Source organism: Photinus pyralis, unplaced genomic scaffold, assembly GCF_008802855.1.
Source record: "Photinus pyralis isolate 1611_PpyrPB1 unplaced genomic scaffold, Ppyr1.3 Ppyr1.4_LG8, whole genome shotgun sequence".
Lineage (NCBI taxonomy): Eukaryota > Metazoa > Arthropoda > Insecta > Coleoptera > Lampyridae > Photinus > Photinus pyralis.
The window spans coordinates 2990280-3014175 of record NW_022170819.1 but is presented as its reverse complement, the minus strand read 5'-3'; the positions used below and the strand labels follow the sequence as shown (position 1 = coordinate 3014175).

The window sequence follows — 23896 nt, the reverse complement described above, 5'->3', positions numbered from 1 at the left end:
CTACCAACCCAACCCACTATACATTTACAAATATCCATGCCCGAACCCGGATTCGAACCAGGGACCCTGTACCGCAGTCGAGCTTCCACTGAACTGCGCTACACGGGCCGGGCTACTTCCGGTATTTCCGGAAGTGCAGCCATTTTGAAAATATTTTACATCGATTCGGCCTTCGGAGTAACTTCTAAGTACTCCTAATTTTTAAAAACCTACTTATTTTACTTTCCCAGAAACGTTTAACTATAGCTCCCAAAAAAACACACTGTATATAGAGAAGAGTGGGAACTGGTGTGCCTAGTCTCTTCCCGGAAATAAATGGTTAGTCAAATTATACAGGCAATATCACACTGATAATGCACTTTTACATGAATACTTAATAAAGAATATGAAGGCATAATATGTACATTGTACAGTATAATAAACAAACATGAACAAAGTTTGGAGCACGCCATACTTTCGATATATATCGGCATTTTATGCCAAATGTACCTGAATCCGGATCTTCTTCATATGGGAAATTGATCATTTCTTTTGATAGACCATCATATTTTGGAATTGCGATCTTTTTCTCTGACTAGCTCCAAAAGGCGAAAGGGGTAGAAGACAATCATATTCTTTCAAAAATTCCAAACTTTTTTATTGCGTGCAGGATTCATTGCGGAACAGTTAGGGCAACTGGGAAAACAGCCAAGCTTCAATTAAAAATGGTCAAATATCATCTTGTTGCACAGAATGAATTTCAAAGCATTTCCAAAAGACTAAATCGAAAATGGCCAAAATTCGTTATTGTTACCGAATTTGCAAAAATCATTTTTTCCTGAAGGCGGTTTGGAACCCGGCCAGATCGATTGAACTGGGTCCTGCTATGTCTTCACCAGGGCCGTAGTCAGAGGCTCCGAGTGAGGGGGGTGTATGCAATAAAAAATGCCAACTTCAATAAAAATTCAAAATAATACACCGTACAACATTAAAGGACGGCATTTTAACGCTGCCCATTGTGGCCCTATTTTTTCCAAATGTATACTGTCTGCTATATCTTTTTCTGATTACTTAGAACCAATAAGGCAGTTAGCCAATTATCCGCCATAGAGGAACGCAAATGATTTTTAATTAAACTATATAATAAATACCAAAGTAATAATAATAATTATTATTTTATTATTTGTCATTATACAGAGTGCTCTTTTTTCGCGGCTGTCATGGATATGGATTCTATTTTATTTCTATTTGCACGAAAACCGAGTCGAAGTGGGACGTTTAGAAGACTTTTACAGAGGAATTTGATAAATATGGCCAGAATGGCATAGAACTTTTTTTTGCGTTAGAGTCGCTAATTTTCATCTTATGAACTTTCATCAGAGTTATTTTTCTCTGACGTGCCATAACTTTTAATTTACTACTTTGATTTTACCAAAATACCTTATTATTCAATTTTCACGACAGTGCTTTAGAAATTGCAGCCAAACTCATTTGCGGATTTGCTTTGGTAGTTTACATTTATAATCAAGATAATTAATAAAAATGTCGTTTTAAATGTAGTAAAGCGTTCTTTTGGCAAGATTTTATTATATATTATTATTAAGTTAAAAGTAGTAATCTATCCAAAACCGATTTTTGTCTAAAAGACACTCTCGTGACAATTGAATAATTAAGTGTTATATTTAAAATGTAATATAGAAATCCATAGTAAATTCTTTATTAAAAAAATCTAAAAATTCAATGTTCTACGTTCAAAACAAATTCAAAAAATAATGTCATAGTCTAAACCGCCCATTTCTGAAGTATAATAAATAAATAAATAAATAGGTATACTCGTTTTTTTTTAATACAGAATTATTAAAACGATTCAGTTCTTTTTAATTATTGAAACTAAAAGAGATATCCCACAAGTGGTTTCAATGATTGATTCGCATTTTAAATTTAACTTTACCCCAATTTGACCATTAGTTTTCAACATAAGAGATCCCATCGTCAGGCGCTAAAAATGACCACCCTGTATACTTATCTACCATCTATCCCTATCGCAACTTTTAAACCCATGCAAACATAACGGCTAGAAAAATTTGCGGAACATTTTTAAGCGACCTTTAACCATGAAAGGTAATGGATCTACATCCTCGTAATATCAATGAGAGTAATAACCAATATTTCTTCATTTTGCGTGGAAGGGGCGGCTACAAAACGGTTTTCCGGCTTACCGGCGTATTTTACGCAATTTTTTTCCAATATTAATTTAATTAATTTCATTTGAATAGCGATTTGCCGAGTGCCGACTAACTGAAGTTTTGCCGACTATGGTCACGCGTTAGGGGGGGTGTGACCCCCCCATTCCCCTCGTCAATCCGGCCCTGGTCTTCACAGTTTGGTGAAGTCCCAAATGCAGAAAGATGAAGTTTCCAAATAGCCTTTGGCATTAATTCCGTCAATACACTTTCTCTGCTTCTCCGAAATTGCACTGCCGAATGATGTACCAAGCAATAATGTGCCCATTTCCTGATTCTTCATCCTTGAACGCTAATAACCTCGTAAACTTCACGCCGTAAAATACTACCCACAACAAAACGTACACAAACCTTGAATGAAAACCTCAATTTCCATACTCGATTTTATGGCGCTTGTAATTGCAGGTGTAATAAATTGCGAGTGGACCAATTAAACAAATTAGCAGTAGAATTTACAATGCCTGCGTTCTTCTCCTACTTTGCAAATGGGAACTTTAAAAACGCACGCTTTCTATTCTAAGCACTTAATTACAAGTGATCCATTTTAATCTTCCTTTTGTTAATTAATTGTATACTTATAGGGCAAGAGAAAGCGATAGGCCCGAGCCTAGGATGGCTAATTTTTTGCTATGTGAACACGATTGGTAGGTAGTACACCCATTGATTGCCTTATTTTGTATTTAAAAAAAAAGAAAAAGTGGAATTTTGCGCAACAAAAACCATTCTCACTATTGTCTATTACAAACGTTATGTAAAATTGTTATTAATTTATACGACGATTCATTGCGTTAGGAAGCGAAAAAGCGGCGCTGATGGGCTTAATTCAAAATAGCGGCGAAAGTAGTGATATCTCAAGCTTTCTTTATTTCAGATTTCAGTCGCCGAAGATGGACGCGTCGTTGAAATCCAAGGAGAAGAGGAAGGAATGGACGTGGAAGCAGCAGACTGATCTGATCAAGTGGCAAGGGGCGTCCATGGACGGGCCGCTTTTACGTTTGGAGAATCCCGAACTGGCGGCCCTGGCCTTGGAGTGCTTCGACTGCATCCTAAGGTACTGCGGTGACATCCCCTTGACTCCTGCCACGTCCGAAGTGAAATGCGTTTACACGGTTCTTATGGTAAGCATCTGACTGGTCCGCCCCCAAATCCTAAGACCTATTTTGCAGCACTGCCACAAGCATATGCCCTTGAGGGACGAAATCTACTGTCAGCTGATGAAGCAGACGATCAGCAACAAGTCGGAAAATTCCGATTCGCCTCAGCGGGCGTGGAGACTGCTGTCGATAGTCGCCGCGTATTTCGCGTGTTCCGATCTGCTAAAACCGTATTTAATGGAGCACCTGACGAGCGCGGCGTCGGACCGGAGGCGCGTGTGTCACGGTACCGCGGCGGTGTGCCTTTCGAACTTGAGGAAGACTCAAAGGTGCGGCGGTCGGAAGAACGTTCCCTCGGTCGAGGAGGTGACGGCCGTTAGCGCCGGTCGAAGTGCGCGCCGGCAGATTTACAGACTTCCGGGGGGCGCAGAGAGGGTCGTTAACACCAGATGCAGTACGGTAGTGGCGGATGTGATCGCTGAACTTTGTAGCCTTATAGGAGTTACGGCTGAGGTGGAGCAGCAGGAGTTTAGCTTATATTGTATTGTGCAAGGTGACGCGTTTACCATGCCGTTGGCTGCCGATGAATATATCTTAGACGTCACCACGGAACTACACAAAGCGGCCCAGCCTTTCTATCTTATATTTTGCAGATCGGTTTGGTATCACCCGCTGAGACACGATGCTAGTCCTCTATACACGGAAGTACTCTTCAATCAAGTGGCCCCCGACTACTTGGAGGGGCTGTTGCTCAAATTAGGAACGTCAAATCTTCAACCGAGCTTTGTGCGTGACATAGCGCTTGTGGCAGCACTGTTGCACCGAGCAGCAGACTTAGGCCACGCCCCCAGTTTAAAGGAGGTGAAATTCTTGTTACCAAAGCCAGTGTTGGGGTTGCGCGAGCCCCGGCCGCCCCAGTGGTTAGCGCTCGTGCAAACCTCCTGGGGGCAAGCGGCGGGCATGCTGGTCTCCCGTGCCAAACACCGAGTTCTGCAAATTTTAAGCAATTGGCCCCTGTTCGGCAGCTCCTTCTTTGCGATCAAGCGCGTCTCCGGCAATTTGGAAAACTGGTCCGACTACATCTTGGCGCTTAACCGAACCGGCGTCCACTTCCTCGACATGACAACGCACGAGACCGTGCACCACTGGCCCTTCGCCGAGGTAATCTCGACGAGGAAAGTGCGATCCGAGGACGGCGCCCTTTTCCTGGACATGAAGTGCGGCAATTTACTTCAGCAGCGCGTTACCAGGCTGCAAACCGAACAGGCGCACGAAATCTCGAGGCTAGTAAGACAATACATTAATTTGGAACAGACGCAAACCACGCGAAAACATTAATTCCACGCCGTGTATTTATTCGTAACCCAACACGAATGTACCGTAATGGATTTTCTATTTATTAAGTGTATATTTATTCAGAAGCGATTTTTCAGTAGTTACCAATATTTTGGATCCATAGTCTGAGCTGAAAAATTGATCCGTAGGTAGTTCGGACGTGCAAACGAGAAATTCGGTAAACTGCCGCCGCCCCCGTCCGTAAACATTGTAAAGAAGCACCAAAAACCCAGATATTACACAAATAGTAAATATTTTTGAAACGATCGGTGATCCTTAAACACCTCCCCATTGTACATTAAGAAGTCATGTGTTGTAATGTAAAAAAACGGTGACTGTATTTTATAATAAAATATCTTCAACAATATCTCGGTCTTTTTGTTTTTCTTGTTGTTATATTCAGGTTTCAAAGTACAAAGAAGTGAACTTACATTTATAAGAGTTTTGGTAGTTAACAAAAGCATATCCCGGAAGGTTTTCCTCTTTTTTTCTGCCTTGTGAAAAATGAAGTCCCTAGAGCTACTCTCGTATAATTAAGACAGGGCAACCTTAATTTGAATTTGGATTTTTCTTGCGTTTTATTTATGTTTACCGATCCTTAGAGCGACACACGCACATATCCTCGAGCAACTCGGTTCACAACACAACCTAGGTCCAATCACGATCATCTGCCATGGTTCGGTTAGTTTTGGCGAGAGTTTTGATTTTGGTTTTGAGTTGCGTAGTCGTTTCTAGGGTGGAGCTCGGGCTATGACAGAATTTTGGTACTGTGACCTAGGTCTATTTCTAACCTTTAATATTATTAAAATTTCCAGGGGCTTTCCGAAAAGGTTTCTGAAATTCAAATATTGTTTCTGCATTTTTAACAGAAGATTTCTAGTACTACTCTGCTAAAGTAGAGAATTTGGCATTCAAAGGGAAGAGTATTTCTAAGGCGATTCCTAAGCAGAATTTGTAGTTTTCAAAAGAAATTTTTCTAAAATCTTCCGAGCGAGGATCAAGATACCCCTAATGCTGGCCCGTAGTGACGTGCAGTATATTCATTTTCCCTAAGGTTTTACCCGTGTAGGGGCGGGAAAGAATACCCCTACCGCAGGGGCACTGCGCGTCGTAAAAGGCGACTAAACAACGGTTGACTTGTCACAACCCCAAAGGAGGGAGTATAGGAAATTATTTGGTCCCCTTGGTGGACCATTGCATCATATTGTAGTCATTGTACTTCCGTAAAAACGCACGAAGTTGGATATTTATGGTGTCACTTCTCCAATAAATCCACTTTACCTCTACAACGTGAGCTAGAAATGTCTCAGGAAAGATGTGTTAGTCATTTCATAAAAGCACACGTAAACCATCGATTTTTTTTGTTATCACGTCCTCTTGGAATGTCAAAACGTTTGAAGTACCTACCTACATTAAGCAACAAGATACAATTATCATATTCCTCAATTAGAACAGCAATAATCTATTCAGGGCGAGAAGATGTCTTCCATGTTCTCCAGATTAAGATATATTCACAAATAATCATAAGCTAATTTTAATCTTTAATTGTAAGGAAAGGAACGTCGGGGGTTGGGAAGGCTTTCGGTTCAACCCCCAGACTCATCCCCGCAAGGTTCATTAGAGACTTCTGCAAATATTGTTATAAACGACTTTCTTAGAAAGATCCTCAGGAATATCACCCTTGCCTAGTCTTCCCAGATTCATTGGACGTCAGACCTTTTATAATAAATTTCGGTCTGATTTAAGCTTGCAAAATTTTTTAAGTCATTCATACCACCATGTATATCACTCTTACATTGGGGGGTTGTAACTTTACGTAATACACCAACTATGTTTATTTCTTTGACAGATTATGTTTTAATAATCTATAAACAACCCTTAAACTGCCTTTTAATAATAAATTTCGGTCTGATTTAAGCTTGCGAAATTTTTCAAGTCATTCATACCACCATGTATAGCACCCTTGCATTGCGGGGGTTGTAACTTTACGTAATACACCAACTATGTTTATTTTTTTGACAGATTATGTTTAAATAATCTATAAACAACCCTTAAACTGCCTTTTAATAATAAATTTCGGTCTGATTTAAGCTTGCGAAATTTTTCAAGTCATTCATACCACCATGTATAGCACCCTTGCATTGCGGGGGTTGTAACTTTACGTAATACACCAACTATGTTTATTTTTTTGACAGATTATGTTTAAATAATCTATAATCAACGCTTAAACTGCCCTTTAATAATAAATTTCGGTCTGATTTAAGCTTGCGAAATTTTTCAAGTCATTCATACCACCATGTATATCACTCTTACATTGGGGGGTTGTAACTTTACGTAATACACCAACTATGTTTATTTCTTTAACAGATTATGTTTAAATAATCTATAAACAACCCTTAAACTGCCTTTTAATAATAAATTTCGGTCTGATTTAAGCTTGCGAAATTTTTCAAGTCATTCATACCACCATGTATAGCACCCTTGCATTGCGGGGGTTGTAACTTTACGTAATACACCAACTATGTTTATTTTTTTGACAGATTATGTTTAAATAATCTATAATCAACGCTTAAACTGCCCTTTAATAATAAATTTCGGTCTGATTTAAGCTTGCGAAATTTTTAAGTCATTCATACCACCATGTATATCACTCTTACATTGGGGGGTTGTAACTTTACGTAATACACCAACTATGTTTATTTCTTTAACAGATTATGTTTAAATAATCTATAAACAACCCTTAAACTGCCTTTTAATAATAAATTTCGGTCTGATTTAAGCTTGCGAAATTTTTCAAGTCATTCATACCACCATGTATAGCACCCTTGCATTGCGGGGGTTGTAACTTTACGTAATACACCAACTATGTTTATTTTTTTGACAGATTATGTTTAAATAATCTATAATCAACCCTTAAACTGCCCTTTAATAATAAATTTCGGTCTGATTTAAGCTTGCGACATTTTTCAAGTCATTCATACCACCATGTATATCACTCTTACATTGGGGGGTTGTAACTTTACGTAATACACCAACTATGTTTATTTCTTTAACAGATTATGTTTAAATAATCTATAATCAACCCTTAAACTGCCCTTTAATAATAAATTTCGGTCTGATTTAAGCTTGCGAAATTTTTCAAGCCATTCATACCACCATGTATAGCACCCTTGCATTGCGGGGGTTGTAACTTTACGTAATACGCCAACTATGTTTATTTTTTTGACTGATTATGTTTAAATAATCCATAACCAACCCTTAAACTGCCCTTTAATAATCAATTTCCGTCTGATTTAAGCTTGCGAAATTTTTTAAGTCATTTATACCATCTTGTATAGCACTCTTGAATTGCGGGGGTTGTAACTTTACGTAATACACCAACTATGTTTATTTTTTTTACAGATTATGTTTAAATAATCTATAACCAACCCTTAAACTGCTCTTTAATAATAAATTTCGGTCTAATTTAAGCTTGCGAAATTTTTTAAGTCATTCATACCACCATTTATAGGACTCTTGTATTGCGGGGGTTGTAACTTTACGTAATACACCAACTATGTTTATTTTTTGACAGATTATGTTTAAATAATCTATAACCAACCCTTAAACTGCCCTTTAATAATAAATTTCGGTCTGATTTAAGCTTGCGAAAATTTTTGCCATTCATACCACCATGTATAGCACTCTTACATTCCAGGGGTTGTAACTTAACGTAATACACCAACTATGTTTATTTTTTTGACAGATTATGTTTAAATAATCTATAAACAACCCTTAAACTGCCCTTTAATAATAAATTTCGGTCTGATTTAAGCTTGCGAAATTTTTTAAGTCATTCATACCACCATGTATAGCACTCTTGCATTGGGGGGTTGTAACTTTACGTAATACACCAACTATGTTTATTTTTTTGACAGATTATGTTTAAACCCTTAACGGCCCTTTTATAATATGGACTAGTCTTAAAATTCATGATTAATTAGAAGACACTAGAGACAGGTTTGGTTTTAGAGTAATAAATTGCAATAGGCAACTCAAAAATTAAAAAAATTGACTGTTTAATTTTTTGGGGAGTATACTCATTCTATATTAGTATTTCCGCATCATTACATCAACAGGAGGCGATGGGGGACATATCCAATTTAACTTTTAACTTTAAGAATATATTTACGTTATTAAGTGGCGTTATTCCCCCCCCCCCCTCCCCAGGTACGACTATGCAATTGGCAAAAATGGCTAGAGGGTACCTGAGTTAAGCGTTTTCAACAATAAAAATTTGCGGGAGAACCCCGAAGTTTTCCACAATCTTAATACAAGGTTCACATAATTTCGTCGAAAACTATATCATGATTACTTTTAAGTTGCTAAGAGGTGCGTAACAATCCAACATCAATTTCTTAAGAGTTTACGTTATTATTCCACGACAGAAGTGTAGCATTATTTCCACAAATTTGGTTTTCTGCCGGCCTTAGAAATTTGCCGCTATGGACTCGGGCCCACATGACCCCATGCTAAATCCGACCCTGGTTGCACCCTGATAAAGTGTCATAAGTATATAAGCGACATTTATTTATAATAACGGTATAAAAATACAATTAAGCACTTTCTAGGCACTAACTTAAAGTTGAAGACTAACCGAACATTAACATTAAACCTGCGTCGGACTGTGACGCGGTGTTTTCTGAGTTGGCTGCCCCCATCTTTGAGCCGTGTACTGCACGTATCCAGGATCGCTAGGGCTACTGGGCTGAGTCGGATGGCCATTAGGTGAATTATTATTGGTGTACAGATAGGACGGTATTACGATGTCATACTTTCCATATTGCCCTGAAAAGATTTCTATACTGACCAACGCCCCTTGTCCGTCGGTTACCTTTTCTAATTTGACTCCAGACAGGAGAGTGTCTTTCTGACTCGGTAGCCTCACTACCCTTTCCTGTATGCTCATGGTTGACATCGCCATCGCCGTCCTTCCCGTAGATGCCGAACCTTCTCCCCGAGTCCCTCTCCTTCATCTTCTTATATCCATTTTGTGTCGTTTTGAAATCGCCGGGACTGCTTACCTTAAACTGGTGGTGTCCATTTAGCTCGACCTTCTTTGGTAACGTGCTGTCTTCGTGTACGCCAACCCCATTGTCAAGCTCCGTCGGCTGGTGGTCTTTCTCTTCGGCGTTTGGCTGCGGTTTACTGACGATTTGTATCTTCAGAGGCTCGGGTTTTGCTTTTTTCGCACGCGGTCCGCATAAATCTAATAGGAATAGTGCCGCGGTAATTAGCGATAAAGTTCCCAATACGGCGGCGTTGTCTACCAAATCGGGTGGGACTGAGTCTAGTGCCGCGAACGCCAGACTCCCTGTGAACAGAGGGCGCGTAATTATCTTTAGTCGTTGCCTGGGCACTACATTACCCAAAACGATGTAGAGTAGCGCACCGATTCCTAATAGAAACATTTCTAGCACTCTTCTCGCCGTCGGGATCTCATTGGCAAGTTTTGCGAAGAGCAAGCCGAAGGTGATTAGAATGTATCCCCCGTAGGTTGCATCCGCCACAGCGGAGCCGACCTTGTCCCAGGTGACGTTGTTCAAGAGGCTCCATTCTCGGGATAGCTTTTGCAGGTACAGAAACAGTCTCGAGGCTTCGTCATCGGTCACACGCTTGGTTATGAAACAGGCTACTGCGAAGCACTGAAACAGAACAAAAAAAAAATTAACGGGTAAAATCTTAAGAGCTCTACAGGTTGCTGAGCTGCAATATCAAAATGTCATCAACAAAGCGCTCTTAAGAGCTGAGTTGATAGTCTCCCAATTCCCCAGAGGAGCAAGAGATCTCGGCTGGTGATCTTTCTCAGATTTACAAGGGCAAACTCTATAATCTTACAGCTTATCAAAAAAGCACACTGGACAAGTTTGCCTAGTAGGATAACCTGCCCCAACTATGGAAAAGCTTTACACAATTCTTACTCACTCTTAAAGTGGTTTTATTTACATTATATTAAAATACTAGCAGTCCCAACGACTTGCGTATTGCCCTTGGGAAATCCCGTTTTTTCCCGTATCCGTTCCCATTTTTCCTCGTTCCGGTCTGGACTTTGAGAATGCTCTTTCGGAGTACACCTTCAAAGAAACCTCTAAGTTCTAAATGTCAAGTCTTTTTTGTAAAATTGTAAAACATAATATCCTGTTTTTTTTCCTATTTCCGTTCCCGTGGGAATTTCGGAAAGTGTTTTACAACCTTTGCGGGCATACGTAATTGATACGTTTGACTCGCCTCTCGCCTGAAGAATTGTAGTATTTTCATGGTTTCCTAAAATTACCAAAAACGTTTTCAAACAGAATCTATGTAATACGTGAGGCCCAATGATCGTTTCCTATAAGTTTCTTAGAATGGTTTAGAAACCTTGTTTTTTATTTATTTGTAGTTTATTTCTTGCCTTCTTCCTTTTCTCTACATTTAGAAGATTTCTTCTCTCTCTTCACTTTAACTTGTTCTTCTTCGATCATGTCTTCTTTCTTGAAACTCTTCTCAATTTACTTCTTTCTCTCCATAAATAATTGCTATTCTTCCTCTCTATCCAAAAATCCTGTAGTATAAATCATCACTTCTTGAATACTTCTAATTTTCTCACTAATTCCTGCATTCAAACTTGGTAATTCTTCTACTTCGTCAATTTCTGCTTCGTTTCCCATCAATTCTTTTTTCTTTCTAGCTTATAATCCCTTTCTAACTTCTGCTCTGCCACTTCTAATTTCCCTGGAATGTCCTGTGATTTCCTTTGACCTTTGTTTCTTATTTTAACTTTTCATTTATTTCACTTAATAGTGCTAATTCTCCCTGATTCTTCGTATTCCTTTGTTCTAGACTGTCCATTAGATTCTTGTGCTCTGAGTTCTTCTCGAAACTTCTAAACAATTGGTGGACACTTCGTAATTATTTTTTCTTCATCTTGCTTAATCTTTGTTTCATTTTTATTTTATTAAAATTTTCTTCTTCTTTGTTATTAACTTCTTTGGTTTGTGGGAGTTTAATTTGTTTTACTGCTAGTTCTTTTTTATCTTCTTCAATTGTTTACGTTTCTGGTATTATTCTAGCACATCTCGCAACGTCTGGCTATCGCAATCAACCATGCTTTGAGTGTGGTCACCTGGGTCACCAGAGGACGACCTGTCCTCAAACCAGCTGTTTTGCATGTCATGATGAGGGCCATATTGCGTCCAAGTGCCCTCGCTCTCAGGGACAATCAAGGAATAGAGAGAGAGCAGGGCCTCCGTTTCGTTTTCCGCTGAAATCTCCATGAGTAGGGAGTCGTCTGCACTACCGGGTTCCTTGCATCGAATTTCAAGGTCCTTAGAGCCCTTGTCCGGTGGTTCTGATGATGATATTGGAATTAGCTCTACAAATTCCCTCCCTTGAGATGCCTAACGTACCAATCTCCGATCCTGGCCCGCCATTAGTCCAAGACGAGCCGATGCTACAAGGGTCTTTGTTTTAAATCGTAATGGCGCCATGTCCATTAACCTAGCAGAGCAAGGTCAGCAGAACACAATCAAACATATTCCATAATTAGGTGCTAATTAAGTGCCGTATTCCCGAACTAAATGCTCCTTTTTTTTAAATTATGACATGTTATGCCAGGTTCATATGAACTCAGCAGAGTACTACCTTAAAAATGAAAAGTGAACTAACTATAATTAGGTGCTAATTAGGTGCTAATTATGTGTCCTATTCCCGAATTAAATGCTCATTATTTTAAAATTATGAACCTGGCAGAACATGATAATTTTAAAAGAAAGGAGCATTTAATTCGGAGAGAGGGCTCTTAATTGCACCTAATTATAGTTAATTCACTTTTCATTTTCTTGGTTTTTTTAGGTAGTGTTCTGCTGAGTTCATATGAACCTGGCAAAACATGTAATAATTTTTTAAAAAAAGGAGCATTTAATTCGGGACTAGGGCACTTAATTAGCACCTAATTATGCAATATGTTTGATTGTGTTCTGCTAACCTTGCTCTGCTAGGTTCATGGACATAACGGCGCCCCATTGACGGTAATTGCATCGTTATACACTCTAAAGGGAGGTCATATGTTTCACTGCAAATTAAGTTTCCTTTTGAAAAGATAAGCAAATTTTTGTTGAACCAGCGTTTTATGTAGACATAGCTTTCCATTATGAAATAGGCGGATTAAGTCAGCTTAGTATAGAGAGGGGATGAGCTTTGCAAACAGTTATAGTGTGGTCTGTAAAGGCATCCGAAGAGTCAATACGACAGAATTAAGATTCTATCGTCAGCGTCTAATATAGCAGCCCAAATAATCAAATTTAGGTTCGGGATAAGGTACGCGAAAAAGTGAAGTTCCAATTTGGGAGTCATAATATAAAAAGTGCATTTTCGCTACCCTTAGCGGAATTCTTATGCATATTAGTATATCAAAAGAAGTGCCAAATTCCACAATCATTGAACCGCGCTCTACGCAGTGCCACAACGTATAAAGAAAGATACTCTTAATATCCCGTATAAAGTGAAACTGCGATAAAGAAAACTGTTAACAAAGTTAGATAATATTTACGTTCATTCTTGTGCCGCTAAAGTTAAAACTAATCAACGCGAAAAGTTTACGAAAGGATTTCCCAAAAATTAAACTTAATTTCAAGAACAATGTGCTCGTTCCTTTTTCCAACCCCAAATTTGTACTGACCACGGACCAGGAGAATTAATAACCGAAACCTGTATTTCAACATGGCTCAACACCAAAATTCCCATGCAAAGAGTATTTCAACTAGTCGGCTTTAAGAGTGCGTCAAAGAAATCACCTCTTAACTATCCCAGAGTATTGAACCAACCACGTTAGCTGGAAAAATCGCCCATAAAATGTTCTTTTTAAAATTTGTTTTATGATTTTTGTAAATTTAAATCGACAGCTTTATGATCCGTGAGATAAAGGGAAGTTCTGACCTATTACTTTTACCATTAAACTGTAAATATTTGTATTCCTATCGAAAGAAACCCTTGAATTTGTGACCAGTCTTTTCAGACTTTTTATTTTGCGGAATCAAGGGTCAGATGTTATTTGTCATTAATTTGTCACCGTAAAACCAATTCAATTGATCAATTTGGTACCTACTAGTAAAAGAGATGGCCACCTCGACCTAGAATGTAACTATTACGATCTTTACCAAGTAGAATTTTAATATTTAGACAATTCCATAAAAAAAGCAGTGTAACCAAGGAGATGAATTTTCTGAAATCCTACCGATGTTCGTTTTCAAGATGATTTATATTTTCAAAAGCGATTTTTAGGAACCTAACAATATACTTAAAAAAGTTCTTAAAAAAGGCGCTAGTAAGTTCCCTAGGAATAAATTCGTAATAGACGGTGCCCAGTAAGATAATTTTGAAGGATTCTCAATGGGATGTTTTTTGAAATGAAATGGTTCTTAGCAAATTCGAATAAGATTTAAGGGCACTTCTTCAGAATGCTTTGTTCTATAATTATTCATTGGCGCTCTCGCGCCTTGGCCGATAGTGTAATCAATCCATGCCGGACATGACGTAGGGTGGTAATTAACAATGTGATATACGATTTTGATGGCGAAAATTAATTGTCACTCACCACTTCAAAAATTTTCAGTACAGTCCATTTATCGAAAGCCATTTATTGAACACGAGCAAATTCACGGGCAAACACCACAACGAAATGAATGGGCGCGTATATCGTCACTGCATACACTTAATTTTTTTCGGTTTGTTTTCATTTAATGCACTAATAATCATCAAAGGCAACAACAGTTTGTGCACGTATATGGTGATTTTTATTAACGGTAAACGATCGGGCAATTAAGTTATTTAGCTACTAAACGTTTTCTATATATTAAGTGAAAACGCACCTTCTAATGGAAACTTTTTTTTTACTCTGAGTACTCTTTGTACCAGTTCTAAGAGTGCCAAGGTTCACGTTATTAGTGAATACATTTAATTTTGGAATATTTACACACCATTTATGGAAGAACAACAACCATTGTCATGTAGGTAGTTATATAAGCCGCGGCGATTAAGTTACGACTTTGGGCGATAAGTACGCGGAACCCAAATGAATGAGTTTTTTTTACCTACGTAAATTGCCTATCAGTAATTGCTACTATTTTCCCTACCACCAAAGGTATGGTAAGGTAAAGTAGGTTACGCCTTCTACAAGATTCATGTCGCAGGCATGAAAATTGTTTAATTACCTCTACGTGAACGGGTGTAATTTTGAAATAAAAACCATTACGTGCGACGTTCACGTGTAGTCTTCTGGGGCGCTTTTTTGACGATTCGGTATTGGTCTAAAATAAAATGTCCTTCAGCTAAATTACGTATTTTGCTCAGTAATTGATTAATTTTTTTGCTTTTAAACAAACACAAGGTAAAATCGCGTGAGAAACCACATACTTAAGTACAGATTTCCTGTTTTGTATGCTTATGTAGATTAGTTGGGTTGGGACGGAAACTGTAACAGTCTAACAAAAAAGCGACTTTGACCTGTGCTTTATGCACTTTTTGCAAGTGCTGGGGCGCTATCCTTGCCCCCGCTGTGAAGGTTTCACTTTTGAGATGATTCAAGTAACAAGTTTATACTTATTATGTAACAGTTTCTCATTCTTCTGTTACGGATTATGTCTTCTTTTGTAGCGTTTGTCAATGCACTCCACTTTTACTTTTCCTTGCACCCCTTTTTAAGCAATATGGTTTCCGGACAAATTGGTCGCCTCCGATTCCGATCACTTCTATGAGCTCCAACAACCATCGTACCCTGGAGGAAGTGTAGGAAATTTTGTCTACTTTCATTTTGTATAGAATGGGATTATAAAAAACGCTTTCTTTCTTAGATTTAGGGCAAAAACTGCAAAAGTGCCCAAATTTGGGTACGAACTTGTAACGAAGCACCTGTAGATGAACACCCTGGATCTAAAAGCGTTTTTGGTAGCTTCGTTACGAAAAGTGTCGGGGCGGAAGCATTTATGTTGGTTCTAAGAGTTGAAGATAGACGCTGATTTAATTTCTTGAGTTGTGATTCAACCGCTGATACCGCAAATAACACTGCAATTAATTCGAAGCTTGTAACCGTTTTCGTCAAGAAGAGGGCAAATTAATATTTTAGAATTTCAGCCACATTAATAAGTGATTATTGGCAGGTTTTTGTATCCCATGTTAATTTAGAACGAACATTAAAACTGTAACAATAGGTGTTAATTGGACTAACGAATTTAGAAATCCGGCCAATTACCTAAGTCAGGAAAATTAACAGTAGCTAAATCCTAAATATAAGCTATAGCTTTTGCTTGTTCTTGCACAGTAATTTCTACCGTAAGCTTTTTCTTACTTTTGTGATAGGGAAGGATATTGTTTTGCTTTCCTGCATTTCGCATCTTCTTGGGCAATTTGCTAAGGCCCTTCTTTGAAAAATCATTTTGGTAACATCCTCGGGAAACTTTCTTGAAATCCTTATTTAAAACCCTTCTTCAAAATTATATTATCTATCATACATCGCATTGGACAGGAATTTCTTCCTAGGAAACTTACGAGCACCTTTCTGAAGAACCGTTGTAAGCACATTTTTATGAACATTTTGTCTTCTTAAAAACCGCTCCTGAAAATATAAACATTCGTTGGACCCTATTCTAAGCCGATCGTGGACTGATTAGAATTCTTTATTAAATTTTTCTTACTTTTTTTATTATATCCGTTTACTTTTAAGTAGCGGGGTTTAAGCCAAGGCTGCTCTACAAGTGCGATTCACTATACACTTACAAATCTTTCATGGCCGTACTAAAACTAAATCTTTCAAAGATTTTTTTTCGAAATTTAGTGGATTTCCTAGAAATCTTATTGAAAAACGTCTCAGAAATATTTCTATAAATCCTATTAGAAAGAGTATGTTTGGAGAAATCATACTTGAACTCGTGTGAGAAATCTGAATAACGTAAGAGTTGTCTTAAAACCCCTACTAAAAACCTTGAAATCTTCCTCCCTTAAAACTACTCTGGCAAAACTGTACACAATTTTGCATAATTTACTAAATATATATTTTCATTTTTAACTTGGAAAGGTATTAAGTACTATTAAAACAAGTTTCTTTTGAAAGCAATGTTTTTCACTGGAAAGTTCCTTGAATGTTTTTAAACATATAAAATCAGACGATGTTTTCTTCTTGTTTAATTTATATTTAATGATAAAAAGGCAAATATATTTTACGAATTTAGCCAGATTTTTTAAAACAGGGGAGGTATTCGTAAAATAGGGCAGTCGATATAACAAAAAATATGGGGGTTGCTTAAGGGTACTCCGAATGGAATGAAATTTTTGGTTGTTACACCAGGATGTCTATCCTAAGTTTTGGACCTCGAGAACAGTGTGCTAACTTGGATGGGGGCCAAAAAACCCTTAAATTTTCGGACTTTTTTTCAGTTTTTCCGATATATCTCGTAAACTAAGAATGTTTTTAGTATATCATAGTGCAATACAAAGTTCTAGGATATTAAATTTACTAACATTGGGACCATCGAACTTGACAACCTCACAACCGAAATGTGACTTGCCAGGCTGTCCTCAGCCAGAGATGCCGCCAAGTTAGCACTCGGTCCTCGAGATCAAAAATATAGAATTGACATCCTGGTGCAAACCCAAACATCCATTCATTTTGGAATACTTTTCAGGTAAGAAGTGGATATCAAATATTCAAATGGACTAGCACACCCTCTTACAGAGTTTTCCATTTTACCTTCCTTCATATTAATAAGAAAAAGGCAAATTTAGTCTACGATTTTAGCGAAATTGTTAGAAAACGGGGGATGATTTCGCGGCAGGGGCAGCTCTTTTCATTTCAAACTGAACAAGTAAGAGTAATAACTTTAATATTTATAACTTTTAAAGCTATACCTATATTGTTAAATGCAATTAATTCCTCATTATTTTTGAAGGAAATTTTAGTTTTCATGGTAGCGGCAGACAAGACTACTTTTCCTGCCGCCTTTCACTTTACCTGCCGCACCGGTCACGTTGCTAAATGTCCAGAATGACTTCTGTCATCACTGACAGATTGACATTAATCAAAAGTTCTATATGAAAATTAGTGAAATTTAATATAAAATTCGTCAGTAAAATGACATTACTCCGAAAATTAAAGTACTCGGCCTCGTATTTCAATATTTCCTCGCCAGTAATGTGCCATTTTCCTGACTTAAGTTTTCAGTCTGTTCAGATGATTGAAACTTCGGATTTATCCACTTCTTCGGCATATTCAAGTTTTTAAATTCGATGCGTGAAAGTTTTTAACTCTATTAAACCCTCACATTTATACGTTCTTTCAGATACATAGAAGAAGCTTTCGAATACAGTCAAGGAGGAGCACGTATGCATAGTAACGTAGGGCTTAAAGAGGAGGGGGCGCAAATCAAATTCTATAGCATCTTTCCACGAAAATCGATTTCGTATCTTTTCATTTCTTCAAATGCTTCAGTCTTGCGATTTGTCAGTTTATTCGGATTCTTCCTTGAATTGAATCCTTCAGATTCTTGGTACTTTTGTTTTTCCGATTACATATATTTTTTTCCAACTCTTTAGACTTCAAGTTGTTCGGATTTTCCACTACTGGTTCATGATTTACTTTCTTGAAATTATTTAATTTCTTCAGATTAGTCAAACCGTTCGATGAGGAAAGATTATTTGTAGTGATCTTTAATCTTCTTTTGATTTTTAGATTATTTGAATTTTTTGCACTTTTCGAATTCTCTTTGAGCTCGTTTAATCCTTCAGTTCATTTAAATTATTCCGACTGCAGAATAATCATATATTCCAAAACATTCAAGTTCTAAAAACTAACTAGTTCTAAAAAGAGGGTAAGTTTTTCCCCGCAGGCCAATTCTTTACATCATATTTAATGCAAAAAAGGTTATGCAGTTTACGATTTAGACTATAAGGACTATTTTCCAAACTTCCAGTTATTGGAATCTTTGTCGTCATTATTTGTTGAGCAACCTGCATAAATCTGAAAACATATTTGTAAGTAATATATTTTGGATACCAAACCTTGAATATTAATGTTTGGTATAAGTGAATTTAAAAAAAATACATACACATCCCTAAATTTGTTTAAAAAATTTCAAGAATATTCATTCTGATAACGAAGGGAGCGGAATCATCGACCCATCACCGCAATGCCCCAACCGCATCACGGGTAGTTATTATCATTTTCTTCCAGATTTTGTTTCTCGTCTTGTCTTAGTATATTAGTTTTTTTTTTTGCCTTTATTTTTAGTGTTGTGGTTTAATGCTTGGGGTCTGATTTACCCGTGTAGGGGCGGGAAAGAATACCCCTACCGCAGAGGACACTGCGTGTCGTAAAAGGCGACTAAACAACTGCTCATCGGTCGCAACCCGGAATGAATTTATTTGTTTTAATTAAAACTTTGTATGTAGGTAAACTAGAAACTATGGCTTTATTTTGACTACTTTGACTTTTTTTATTTTTAATTAAGATGGGGCGCTTATAATTAGAATAAGTGTACCTTCTCCAAAAATTGTAATTTATTTACCATAACTTTGTACATTAAATGGGAGAAAATCCGCTCACTAAATAAAATAATGAGAACTCGCTCCGGAAGTGGTCAGTGTTGTGGAAATTCGTTACCAATAAATTCACCCCTCTCCCAAAAAAAAAGGTTTTCGACAAACGCATCCAAAGAATCCGCGGTTTATGTATTTTTAGCTTCTTAGCTTGAGCTAGGTGGCTTGTACGTAATAGGTGGGCACGTGAGTTTGCAATTTTCCGAGGGAATGTGGCCCGACGGAGTATATTAGGAATACGGAAAAAAAAATACCGGGCCCTTAAAAGGTTCAAGTGTAGTGCAACTAATTTTTTCCAATAAAAACCTTTACTTTTCATTGAATATTTTTATTCTATGTACATCGGAAAATAAGAAACTTTCGTCGGAATCGTTTTTTTTTTTCTTATTTTTTGATGGCACCCTTCTAACGGCGCTATTTTTGGTTTGAGCTAGGAAGCTGTTCTGTCAAGGACCCGTGTGGCGCAATTCAGTTCAAGTTGGACTGCGGTGCTAAGGGTCCCTGGTTCGAATCCGGGTTCGGGCATGGATATTTGTAAATGTATAGTGGGTTGGGTTGGTAGAGCAACCTTGGCCGAAACCCCGCCCATTCAAAAATAAAGGCAACATAAATAAATAAATAAATTTGGCACTTTTTTATTCATTACGCATTTCCACTCGCATAACATACCAAGAATTATTCTTCTATTTATGGTACGCTGGTATTGCGTACATGCAGTCATACTAAATGCGAGTAGGCAACTTCGTCAAAACCTTTTTTAAACAAAATTTTAGTTTCAGGTTTCAGAGAATTTTTCTTTTAGCGAATTTTCGTGATCGAACTTTCTTGTGGATCTTATTTTGAAGCTGATTTTTTGAGGCGAATATTTCGTGAGAGAATGTAATGGATGATGAACATACATGGTGCACAATTAAGTATGTCAAAGAATAGCTGATTGGTAGGGGGAACCAAACACACATTTTTACCAAACACTCAAACCGAGGATCTAAAATGTTGCGTTGTCTCAAAATTAACGTTTCTTCTTTAATTTTTTCTCATCAAAAGACGAAAGTAGCTTCTATATACCGGGTGAATATTCCGAAATCGATCATAGGGAATTAACATGGGAAAAACTTTTTTTGTAGATCGTTGCTCTTCACGTTAACTTATAGAGTTTATAATGACACCAATCGAAAGAAGATTTTTTTCTCATCTTATCATCAATGATATGCGAATTAGTTTATTTTCAGGTGTATAATTTTACAAAAAATTAGACAATAAATCCAATTACCTAAGTCATGTTAATTTGTGGGTTCATAAATCGCTACCGGTTTTTAATATCAGAAAGAACTAAGTGCGTCATGTTTGTTAACTGCGCCAATTGAAATCGTTATATTCGTATTCGTGAAAGCACAAAAGAAAGAGGGAAATCTTTCTAACTAATCTCATCCTGATCAAGAGTCACATTTGAACCACGGATGAGAAAGTTGTTTTTTGAGTTTCCGCCAACAATATCATTTAATTGTAAAACCAATTCAATCGGTTAAATTGTGAATTTTCTATGATTGGTCTACTAATAAAAATCCCAAAATGTTTAACTTCACAACGAAATTTGCAAAAAATTAAAATAGAAATGTAGAGCTACTGTTACAACATATTCAGGAAACGAATTTTCCGGGAGGTGAATTTTCCATTTTCAAATTTACCTGAAGGTGACTATTTTAACACGAAAAAAACTCGCAATTGCAATAGGTGTTCAGTTCGAGGTTCAGTTATGGAGAGTTAGTTGCTACTTCGTGACTAAGTTCCTGAATATTCTGGGGGGAGGCTTGTTTCCGTATCGAGTTTTTTTTATTACGATCATCGACGACCGAATACCGATAATTCGGGGCGGAGGCCGGTGAATTTACCTGGGTAATTTTCCTGGGGGAATTATTCCTGTACGTGCTGAATCTTTATTCGACTTATTCGATTTTGTAGTGATCACTAGAACGTGATCAAATATAAAAATATTTTTCCCAGGAATAAACACCATACGTTATGACTCGAATACGTAGGGTATTTCAGTGGATCACTCGTATTTTTTCGCTTTCCTAAATGGAAATAGTCTTTAACAGTCCGCAATTAATTACCTTTAACTCAAGAAATACCCAATTTACACTAATCACTTATTAAACACTAAATTCACACTAGTCGGTAGCTACCAGCTACTAGGACCTATAGCCCTATAATTGAATTTTTTGGATAAGATTAATAATTTCACCACGCTCACATTACTTCCGAAAGGATATAGGTAGCTATACCTTCACCAGTGAGTAATACGTGTACGTAATTGGTCACTCCAGTTCACTGTTTTAAAAAGTTTCCAGGAATGAGCTTCAATCGGTACAATTAATTTTTGATAGAGACAATTTGTGGCAGATCATTGAGGGGGTTGCAATGCCAAATCTGGATTCCGTTAACATTACGTTGGTTGCATTACATGAAAGGATTGGTGATGGTCACAAATCCAAACAATTGAGTTACCTACACAAATGGCACGGTAATTGCAGTTCACTTTACCCAAGAAATTCTCGTTTAAATCGCTTGTCGGACAAACAACTTCAAAACAATTGCTTATTCAACCCACACACCTTAAATTTAAAACCAGATGACATTAACCTAGAAAAATCCTTGCTCGCTTCTCTTACGTAAAGGTATAGTTATAATAATAACGTAAATAAGACAATTTTCTCCTATTAAAAAAATAGCTCTGCGACTAACAAGTGTTCATTGGCAAACGTTAATGGGGATTAATTAAGATACACATGCATGGGCACGTATCTTACTATATAACAAAAGGTCGCACTTAACATACATAGGTAAAGTACCTGTCGCAATAATACCTTGCACAATAGATATATTCCACAAAAAAGATCTCACGTTCTTATTGGGGTTACGTTTTAACTGAGTTCGAGGTAAAATTAAATTAGTATCTTTTGTATAGAATTAGCATCTACAAATGGGCAACAGACGAACTTCTGTATCTCAAGAAAAACATTGAAATTCCTGGAAACAAAGTGAAAATATGAACTTTCTCCTCAATTAGTTTTCTATTAAATTATTAGCCATAATATTTGGGACTTTCGTAGTAAAAATATTTATTACAAGTCATAAACGTGATTGTTTGTTTGACAAAGTTTCTTATTCTTATTTATATTCATGATTATTTATATTTATTCCAGGAGATTTAGGAATCACTTTAATTCAAAAATTCAAAGGATTTTTCTCCTGATTATATAGGGCGATCACATTTATTGAGCAAAACTGGAAACTAAAGCTTGGTAATAACTGGAGCGAGTACATACATTAATTACTGCGTTATTTATACAGGGTGGCAATTTGAAAACTTACCACCCCCCATGTCTTAGTAAATAAACGAGATATTTAAAAAAATCAAAATCTGTTTCGGTAATTCGGAGGGGGAATCACAATGACATAGTTGGCTACGCACCCCCCTGCGCCCCAGTCACCCCAACTTTTAAATCTTAAATAGTGACCCTCCATGTGTGATATGTCGTTGGAAAGCTCTGAAAAAATTCATTCCAACCAATAGCATTACATTTAGGTTAGTAATTATCGCGCAAATAAAAAATAAACTAATCTTACTCTTAATATTAATAATTTTGAAACGACTTGGTTCTAGGGTCAGCGATTTTTATTAATTGGTCTCACATACAATAAAAAAAACAAAATCTCCATGAATCCATGGCCTACTATATATTTAAAAACGGTAAAAAATAAGACAATTATTTTTGGTTCATAGCTAAAATAATAAAAGATATAGATTATGTTACATCAATGTAATCAGCAAAAAGAATGCAAAAAAATTGACGTTAAGATATACAGGGTGTTGCATTAAAAAAATCAAATCTTAAAAACTACGTAAAAATATCTAAAATAGGCAGTTTTAGATATGATAACGTCCCAAAAAGTCAAACTTTTCGTTTTCACCCTGTATCTCAGAAACTAACGTAGCTAGGCCAATCCTGTTTGTCATATTAAGTTTTACGAAAACTACAAGTCTTTATTATCTTTAAAAACAGCTTAAAAACACCGTAGTCTCAACGTGAATAGGACACACTGTATACATACCTTTTAATTTAAGTTATCCTATTACTTATAATAGCATTTAATAAGAAATACTTTGATTCACAAAGAAATAAAAAAAAAGGTACAGACCATTGCTGTACGTGTCTAGGGGCGAATTAAAAAAAATTACGTAAGTTTACAATAAAATCAACTGCGTAATAATTGTTTATTATAAATTTGTAATACGAACTTCCGACCAATTAAAACAAGCAGTTAATTAATAGAGTATTAAATAATTATATATGAATTAGTACTTTAATTAAATGTACTTAATTAGACAGATCATGAATAAATTTAAAAAAATTAACAACGTTATGTATGAGCTTAAATTAGGCTATAAAGAGCACACATTTTGCATTTTGTTCTACTTTAATTAGTGTTTTAAATTAAATCGTTATCAGTATAAAACTCATAATCAAAGGGGAGAATGGTTTTCATAAGTTTCTTACCTGCCTATGCCGTTAAAGTAGTAGGAGCGGTAGAAGGGAGAAGTTCCCCTAACAAAAGGGTGCAAATTTATTGATCGTTCCGATA

At 36.8% G+C, this 23896-nt stretch overlaps 2 protein-coding genes across 3 annotated transcripts in view; one reads left to right on the top strand and one right to left on the bottom strand.

Annotated features, from left to right (window-relative positions):
- The window catches only part of LOC116178303 (unconventional myosin-XV-like), a 58205-nt gene extending 53187 nt beyond the window's left edge, over positions 1–5018 (top strand). The window contains exons 10-11 of the mRNA XM_031497771.1: positions 3094–3340; positions 3389–5018. Coding sequence (XP_031353631.1) covers positions 3094–3340; positions 3389–4654 — 1513 coding nt within the window. The 3' untranslated portion in view covers positions 4655–5018. The remainder of the gene's footprint in view (positions 1–3093; positions 3341–3388) is intronic.
- A 4183-nt stretch (positions 5019–9201) lies between these two features.
- LOC116177922 lies at positions 9202–14785 on the bottom strand. Of its 2 annotated transcripts, none has more exons than XM_031497103.1 (4): positions 14644–14785; positions 10059–10335; positions 9525–10004; positions 9202–9478 (listed from the first exon to the last, which is right to left on the bottom strand). In XM_031497103.1, exons 1-4 carry the CDS (start codon positions 14644–14646, stop codon positions 9300–9302), a joined length of 939 nt encoding a protein of 312 aa, XP_031352963.1. In that variant the 5' UTR covers positions 14647–14785; the 3' UTR covers positions 9202–9299. The 2 variants fall into 2 exon arrangements, with proteins under 2 accessions (XP_031352963.1, XP_031352962.1); XM_031497102.1 differs by having other exon boundaries at positions 14262–14753.
- Positions 14786–23896: the final 9111 nt, after the last annotated feature.